This window comes from Pseudorasbora parva, chromosome 21 (genome assembly GCF_024679245.1).
Source record: "Pseudorasbora parva isolate DD20220531a chromosome 21, ASM2467924v1, whole genome shotgun sequence".
NCBI lineage: Eukaryota > Metazoa > Chordata > Actinopteri > Cypriniformes > Gobionidae > Pseudorasbora > Pseudorasbora parva.
Window position 1 is genome coordinate 32,840,017 of NC_090192.1, and position 9,015 is coordinate 32,849,031.

At 37.9% G+C, this 9,015-nt stretch overlaps 1 protein-coding gene across 1 annotated transcript in view; it reads left to right on the forward strand.

Annotated features, from left to right (window-relative positions):
- Positions 1–1,771, forward strand: part of cox10 (cytochrome c oxidase assembly factor heme A:farnesyltransferase COX10) — a 56,748-nt gene extending 54,977 nt beyond the window's left edge. Inside the window, exon 7 of the mRNA XM_067430649.1 lies at positions 386–1,771. Within this exon, the coding sequence (XP_067286750.1) occupies positions 386–810 (425 nt within the window). The 3' untranslated portion in view covers positions 811–1,771. The remainder of the gene's footprint in view (positions 1–385) is intronic.
- Positions 1,772–9,015: the final 7,244 nt, after the last annotated feature.

The window sequence follows — 9,015 nt, forward strand, 5'->3', positions numbered from 1 at the left end:
TCAACCCCCCTTTAAGAAAATGACCTAAGTGTTTGAGGTCTCCGTTGTGCCGCCCTGTGCTGTTTCCCAGAGGATTTAGCTACAAGTGTGTTTTCTAAGATCACACACACAAACGCAGCCCTACGTTTCATGCTCTACTACCTGTGCACGGGCCGCTGTTTGTGCGGTGTCACCTTTCCACTCTGCCAGGTTCTGAATGCAGATGAATGGTGTTTGTTTCCTCCATAGCAGGATGTGAAGGAACTCGGCCGTCTCTTCAGCGATAGAACTTTGACTATTATTTCCTTCTTGCACACATGCATTTCCTCCACCAATGGTGTTTAAGTGATCTGGGTGATCTTGTTTGTTTATTCACTCCCTTCTCTTCCTCTCTCTGTCTCTCCAGGAGCACTCTTGCTGGGAGGTTTCCTGTTCTCTTGGCAGTTTCCTCATTTTAATGCATTGAGCTGGAACCTGAGAGAGGACTACTCTCGCGGTGGGTACCGAATGATGTCCGTCACCCATCCCGGCCTTTGTAAACGCGTGGCTCTCCGCCACAGCGTAGGCCTGATTGGCCTCTCGGCCTTGGGCCCCGTGCTGGACGTCACCACATGGACGTTCCCCTTAGTGTCTCTTCCGATTAACCTTTACATCAGCTTCCTGGCCTTCAGGTTCTATCGCCATGGCGATAGGCAGAACGCCCGCAAGCTGTTTTTCTGTAGTCTTTGGCATCTGCCCATGCTGCTGCTGCTGGCCCTCACCTGCAAGAAGAGCCGCGTGTCACAGGACGAGGCAGCTGTAGCTCCCAGCACGGCGTCTCTGGCTCTGTAGAGCAAACACAATCATCTGTCATATTCATACTGGCTAGATAATGGCTGTCAGCCTCAAATGAATTCTCTTGGAGCTAAAAAAGACACAAAAAAGTTGTGTACCTTGGAGAGGGAAGTCATAGCCTTTTTCCATTGTTATAAACGTTTCCTTCAGGGAAAAATAACATTAATGTATATGTAAATGCACAGCAGTGATTTCAAAACCTAAGATGCAAATCAATGTTATTTGTGTGTAAATACATGGTATTTATTTGACGCAGCCCCACTGTTGTCTATAAAAGACAAGACTAAGACTGTAAGTTTCTGTAGACTGATTTGTGTTTGTGCAAAGTGGATTTAACTGAAATTGAAGAACCACAAATACATTTTGCCTAGAATTTCCAATTAAAGAAACCATTACTGTGGATCTTTTGTTTTGATGTGGATAATGGAGAACGGTTTGTCTTAATGGACCTAGCAAGTAATTTCCAATTTTGGTCTCATCTAATTACTTGTTAAATGACATTTTCAAAGTTTTCACTTTCTAAGTCTGTTAATATTTCATATACGCAATCAATGATTCAGGAAAAAAAACGCTGAGTCTCACTGCTAGCCCAGAAGTCTTTATTGTACTTGAAACTCTGTCCCTCTGAGTCTGAGTTTAGATGTTGAAAGGCTGATCGTTTTGGAGAACTCTCGGGTATCAGCTCCATCAAAGATCCTTTATTGTTTCAGAATTAGTCAAATAAACTGTGTCAACTCAGATGAGCTCCCCAGAACTGAATTACTGTTGATTCATTACTAAACGTAACAGTTCAGAATATCATTGATCGCAGCCATGCATTGTTCCTTCTAAGTTTGCTTTCTCCAAAAGACTACATTCAGCACCTTCAGATTACTCACATCTGACCTCACTGTACCAATGACTTGTGTAAGACACAAAAAGAATGAAGGTTCTTATTAATAAAATGTGCTGTGATTAAGCTTGTGTTTGAGTTTTGATTTTAAATCATTTCAACACACAAACAAAATGGAAACATTACTATTTTTAATGTTTTTTTTTTGTTTTGTTTTTTTTTGGGGGGGGGGGGGGGGGGTCAATTGCAGCACAACTGTTTCCAATAAGGGTAGTACATTGGCTTATTTCAATGAACTCGGAAGGATCATGTGACACTGAAGACTGAAGTAATGGCTGATGAAAATGAATATATTAAAATTGAAAACCTTAAAATTGTAATATTTCACAACATTGCTGTTTTTTTCTTTATTTATCAAATGAGACTTTTCATTGACATAAAAATAGTAATGTTTCCAAACGTTTGAACGGAACCTTGTTCTGTGTGTGTGTGTGTGTGTGTGTAATACATTTCATTTGTAAAGCACTTTACATTTTAAAGGAAATCTCAAAGTGCTAATATAAATAGGTGCTGGTCATATAATTAGAATATCATCAAAATGTTTATTTATTTCACTAATTGCATTGCATGTGTATTGAGTCATGATTCGGATCGCCAATGTCATGTGATTTCAGCAGTTTGACACGATCCGAATCAATATGCTGATTCATAACTGCGCAAATCTTTATTTGAGGATTTAAAAACAAACGCAGAATTGAAGACAATGCTGAATAAAGTCAGTTTTTTTGTTGTTGTTTTTTTACTAAAATGTATTTTCCATGCTTCAAGAGATTCTAATTAACTAACTGATGTCACATATGGACTACTTTGATGATGTTTTTATTACCTTTCTAGACATGGACAGTATAGTGTGCATACACTTTCAAAAGGAACAGAAAAGTTTTCTGACTAAATATAAATATCTTAAACTGTGTCTGAAGATGAACGGAGGTCTTATGGGTGTGGAATGACATTAGGATGAGTCATTAATGACATTTCATTTTTGGGTGAACTAACCCTTTAAAGGGGGGGTGAAACACTCAGTTTCAGTCAGTGTCATGTCAATCTTGAGTACCTATAGAGTAGCATTGCATCCTGCATATCTCCGAAAAGTCTTTATTTTTTTAATAATTATATAAGAAAGATGCGCTGTTCCGAGTCTTTCCGAAAAAAGCCGAGCGGGTGGGGGCGTGTCGTGTGAGCGGAGCTAAATAATGACGTGTGCAGCAGCGCGCTGTGTGTTGAGTCGAGTCCGTCATCCCTAACAGCGGGAACAAAACTTTATTCAAAATAAAAATATGGCTTTTAATCAGATACAGCCATACATCTATGATCCGGAATCAGACCCAGAGGCTGCAGTTGAACAGGAGCAGCAGCAAAAACGACTAGAGCAGGACGTCTGTATGTGGTACAAGTTATACACTAACTATATAATATGCTTAGCGACTTGTGTTATTTACATATTTATACTTGAATTATATCGTCGTATTTTTGTCTTTGAAGGTGTACATGTGGGAAGTGCAGTTGTGCACGTGTGTTTGTGTGTTTACGCGTGGTTTGTGTAGACAGTAAGCGGACTAAAAAAAACACAGACATTTGAAGCAGTCTCACTCACCCTTCTAACGTTGGGACTGCTCCATCCTTCAGCATTAGGCGATTGGGAAAAGCCGGCGTCGAGCTGGGCCTTGTTTATGAAACAGTCGGCACCGAAATGCAGCGAACAGATATAAACATTCGCGCAACTCAGTTGCTGATCCGGAAAAGCAAATTACATCCACTGTTGCCTTAACGCGGGGTTTTAGAGAATCTGTGCAGGACTGTCTTGGTCTGGCAACCAAAAACCCACTTTTTTGGTGACATTATGTGCTATGTGTAATTGTCACCTGTCCAGCATCCTACAAGCCAGCGCTTTGATGGGCGTAGGCTGTTGCTTTCGCTCTCTCCCTCGCTCTCTCTCACGCGCTTCCGGTAGAATTGTCCGTAAGGCCCATACAAGGAAATTCCGCCCCCACTAACGTCAATGGGGACGCATGATCTCAAAAAACTTGCCGAAACTTATGACTAACCGGAAGTAGTATTTTTGACAAAGAAATACTCCCATCAAACGTCCACCTTAACTTTTGAAACTTTGTCTATGTTTAGTATGGGATTCCAAGTCTTTAACAGTGTAAAAAGATCAGTATGCATGAAACAGCATTTCACCCCCCCTTTAAGGTCAGGCAAGTTTGCTGGTCAATTAAGAACAGGGATACCATGGTCCTTAAACCAGGTACTGTGTGCAGATGCCAATTCCTGTTGGAAAATGAAATCTGCATCTCCATAAAGTTGGTCAGCAGCAGGAAGCATGAAGTGCACTAAGACTTCCTGGTATATGGTTGCGTTGACCTTGGACCACAGAAAACACAGTGGACCAACAGCAGATGACATGGCAACCCAAACCATCACTGACTGTGGAAACTTTACACTGGACCTCAAGCAACGTGGATTGTGTGAACCTCCTCTCTTCTTCCAGACTCTGGGACCCTGATTTCAAAAGAAAATGCAAAATTTTCTTTCATAGAACATAACTTTGGACCACTCAGCAGTCCTTTTTGTCTTTAGCATAGGCGACATGTTTCTGACGCTGTCTGTTGTTCAAGAGTGGCTTTACACAAGGAATTCAGCAGCTGAAACCCATGTCTTGCATGCTTCTGTGCGTAGTGCTGTCCACTCTTTGTGAATCTCCCCACATTTTTGAATAGGTTTGGTTTTACAATCCTCTCCAGGGTGCGGTTATCCCTATCGCTTGTACACCTTTTTCTACCACATCGTTTCCTTCCTGTCGTCTCTCTATTAATGTGCTTGGACACAGAGCTCTGTGAACAGCCAGCCTCTTTTCAATTACCTTTTGTGTCTTTCGCTACTTGTGCAAGGTGTCAATGGTCGTCTTTTGGACAACTGTCAAGTCAGCAGTCTTCCCCAAGATTGTGTAGCCTACAGAACTAGACTGAGAGACCATTAAATGGCCGTTGCAGGTGTTTTGAGGTAATTAGCTGATTAGCTAGCTAGGCACCAGATGTCTTCAATATTGAACCTTTTCACAATATTCTAATTTTCTAAGATACTGAATTTGTGATTTTCCTTAGTTGTCAGTTATAATCATCAAAATTAAAAGAAATAAACATTTGAAATATATCGGTCTGTGTGTAATGAGTGAAATAATATACAAGTTTCACTTTTGGAATTAGTGAAATTAATACACTTTTTGATGATTATATGACCAGCACGTACGTGTGTGTGTGTGTTATATATATATATATATATATATATATATATATATATATATATATATATATATATATATATATATATATATATATATATATATATATATATATATATATATATATATATATATATATATATAGCAATATTTTAAATCATGTTATGTAACAATGTGTCACTATTGATCAATTTGTCTTTGAGCAAAAGTTATTTATTTGTCTCAAAAGAAAGGAAAACATATCTTGCTGACCTGACCCCCACTTTTTGTTGTATATGTTTTTGCTATGCCATTAATATTTGTATTTATATTGTACATTTGTTTGGCAGGTAGTCTGCTGACTTTAGTTCACCATGCAATGGGATTTATGGCTGAGTTGAATTAGAGAAGAATCCCGCTGTATCTCCAGACGGCCTGGAAACAATGGCTGGCTGCTCTGGACACATTTGGCTAAGATATCAGCCTATATAATCTCCTAAGCATCGACCTCAGCACCTGTCCGGCTACAACACTCGATACTACTCCGCTGTTTCCTTCCCAGTTGTCCTCTGATTCCACTTCTCTCACCACCTCCATTAGATGCCCACATATACTGTATGCTGAGATTTAGTCAGGACGAGGCATTCCTCCCCTCGTAAAGATCTGGTCTGGATGCAGCCAGTGCGTCTCACATCAGACAGGCAGTGAAGGGATGAAGGGGGGAGAAAAAGAGAGTGAAACAGCTGTTCCCAACATGTCAATAGATTAAATAGCAGCTCCAGCCCTCCTGGGGTCCGTGGACTCTCCCACCATGATTTTACAGCTTCCGCTCTATAGGGTTGGCGTGATGGACACCCTGTGTGGGACGAAGTGCATAGACTTCCCAAGCATCAGAAGGACTGGACGGCCTTCACACTTTTGTAGGTCATTTGCATTAGCTTATAAGTATTACATATGAAAATTGTTTAATTTTGCTGTTTAAATGGCTTTTTTCCTTCCTTTATCAGACCAGGCTTGACGAATGCATCATAAATGGAGTAATCCTCTTCTCATGAAAAATATTGTTTGACTCTGAGTGTCACGGAGAGAGTTTCTCACAGTGCGTTCATTCATTATGAGCTCTGTGAACCCTAAGGAGGTGAGCACATTTCCCATAATGATCTTTGGCTCTCTGTGGCTTTTCTCATCCAGCTTGGATTCTCATTACAGTTTTAACAGCCTTCCAGACCTTCATTTGTTACAACAGCAACAGGTGGATTTCTCCTCTCTTTTCATTTACAGGCAACAAAATGCTTTGAAATCTTACACTGAATTGCGGGACGATTTCATTTTGAGTACTTAAAGAAGAGATATGGTTTAGTTTAAAATTGAAAGTTTAAAATTCAGTCTTTCTGAACTCTCAACTCTTGAGTGACAGCTATAAACAGTATTTTTCTAAAATACTCTTTAACTGCCTTTTAAGCATGTTAGGCAGAATGACAAACATTTTTGGCAGACGTCGGGCAGCAGTGCATCGTGTTCCTGGCACGAATTTTGCAAGGAAAACAGTATAGCGAAAGGCTTTTGAAACTGATTTATACTCACTCGCCACTTGCATGAAATCAGTCATGGGGTGGACGAATGTTTCTTGGGCAAAATATTCCCTAGGCTTCTTTAAACTTGCAGATATATTTGTCTTAAGGGAGTCACTCAGTCTCGAGCCCGTACAGTGACATTAATCTCAGAAATACGGTCTAGTTCATACATTATATTTGTGAAAGGTGACAGAAGATTCCAAGGTCTGTTGAAATATATACAACATAACAAAGAATGCTGTGCTGATTTAAAACAATAAATTAAAAATTATATATTTTTTATCATTCAATATCACTTGGACGGACCTTCTGATATTAAGCTAATATACATTCACATTTAGGCAGACGCTTATATCCAAAGTGACTTACATTGCATTCATTGTGTCGGTTCACGCATTCCCCGGAAAACAAACCCATGACCTTGACATTGCAAGCGCCATGCTCTACTATACGAGCTACAGGACTTTTTGGAGACATAAAATCAAACATAAGTAGTTTTTTTTTTTTTTCAGTTTTGTTGGCACTATTCAGAACTTGTAATTCTTTACTCAGAAACTAAGGTCCAAGGTTTATTTCCTTTTCTGACCCTGTGTTCTTTTTTTCCTAAGAGTATTACTGACAAATGGATACAGTCAAAATTATTCAGACACCATATATATATACTAGGAGGTACAGGACACTATAGTTGATTTATGTAAGTGAGGAATAAATAAACTCTGACGACATACACAAAATGTTCTTCATACAGTGGACTACCAGGAAAATAAATACAAATTTGAAAATTATTCAGACATTTGACCAGACCATGTTTTGCTGAAGTGTTTTTTTCTTTAATTGCTAATGCGACCTTTTACACCACAGATTGAACAAAATTAATAATTGCTTGGTAACTGAGTGACATGAATTGGTATTATCTAATTGCACACTTAAAATGAACAGCTGATTGGCTGATTGTAATCCATGACATACCTTTCAATGTTATCTGACATTGTCAAGATGAATCTGTTCTGACAGTTTAACTCTCAAAGTTATTGTCATATTTTATAATAATTTTCTAAACTATAGTGAGTTTACTATGATAATGTGAGAAATTGATGAAGGTGTCTGAATACATTTTGGTTTAACTTTTTTGTTGTTGTTGTTGTTTTCTAAATGTATTATTGTCCATGGGCCTAATTTATAACTCAGACTTTGCTTGATTCAAATAAATGCCTCAAACACAATTTGTTTCAATTTTGGCTCAAATTGCAGAAGTTTATATTTGTTTAAAGTCAGAAAACACGACATTTGACGCCATATGACGTTATATACTATTTATAATGCTTAAATAAGCATCTATAGTTAAGAGTATGCGTTATCTCTCTCATGAAAGTAAGTTAGGTTTCCAAGATCTTGTAAAACCTGCGAATATCAGAACATTTTTAAACTGTGATTTCCAGCCTTATCCCTAGTCATCTTCTGTAATCAATTAGAAATGTTTCCTGTTATTTTCGGATAATTGAATCCGCTACAGTAATCGTGCGCAACTGGGAAAAAGTAATACAAGAGTGTGTGGAAACGCGGAAACTTCTGCGTTCTAGTCTATAGCGTTCTGTAACACTCTCCTTCACATCTGAGGGAGTGTAAATGACAAGCTGCATGTTCACAAACCTGTGGTTAATAACGAACGGAAGCGCCGCTTCTTTTGTTTTTCAAAACGGCACAGAAACGGACATAACATATCATATAATCATCATATAACGGACATCAATAATCATGATTAATTAGCCTATCATATAACACCATAACTCAAATAAATAGCCTATAGGCTATGCAGGGGAGCACAACTTTAAGCATTAATTAAATGTGCGTTTATTTGATTTATTATATTGAACTCATTAAACAGGCCTGAATACAATTAGGCTACATTAAGTGATTAAGTGATCGTAACATGATTATTTAATAGTTTAGCCTAATAAAGATTTATTCAGTGCATTTGATTTAATTTAAAATGTCATCACAAACACTTTTTTTAATTCTTTGCTAAATCCGAAAGCATTCTTTAGACATTTGGGAGAAATATAACCTAGAGTTACTTTTTTATTATTAACATTTCTTTAAATGAAATGTTTAAAGTAACGATATGAAACTTCTGACTCCAATTTTATAAATAAACGCGATAGCATATTTATTTATTATTGCTCTGCACATTTTGAATATTTATCCCCCGATGCTTTGTCTTTTTAAAGCTTTAGAAGATATCTAAATGAACGTAGATTTAAACAAATAGATAAAAAACATTAACTTTACTTTGTTCGTTTTACGTTTGTTTGATTCATTTGAATAATATTTTCTTAATTGATGAGCTAGATTTGAGTAGAAAAGATGTAGCCTACACTAAAAAAAAGCAAAGTTGTAACAATGATTAGTTAGTGGAGTACGCTACATTTTACAAGAAAATATGTCGGTTTATGTCGTTTCATTCACACACCACAGTTTTTTTCAGTTTAGTAAAGTGCGCCCCTACATACAAGCCT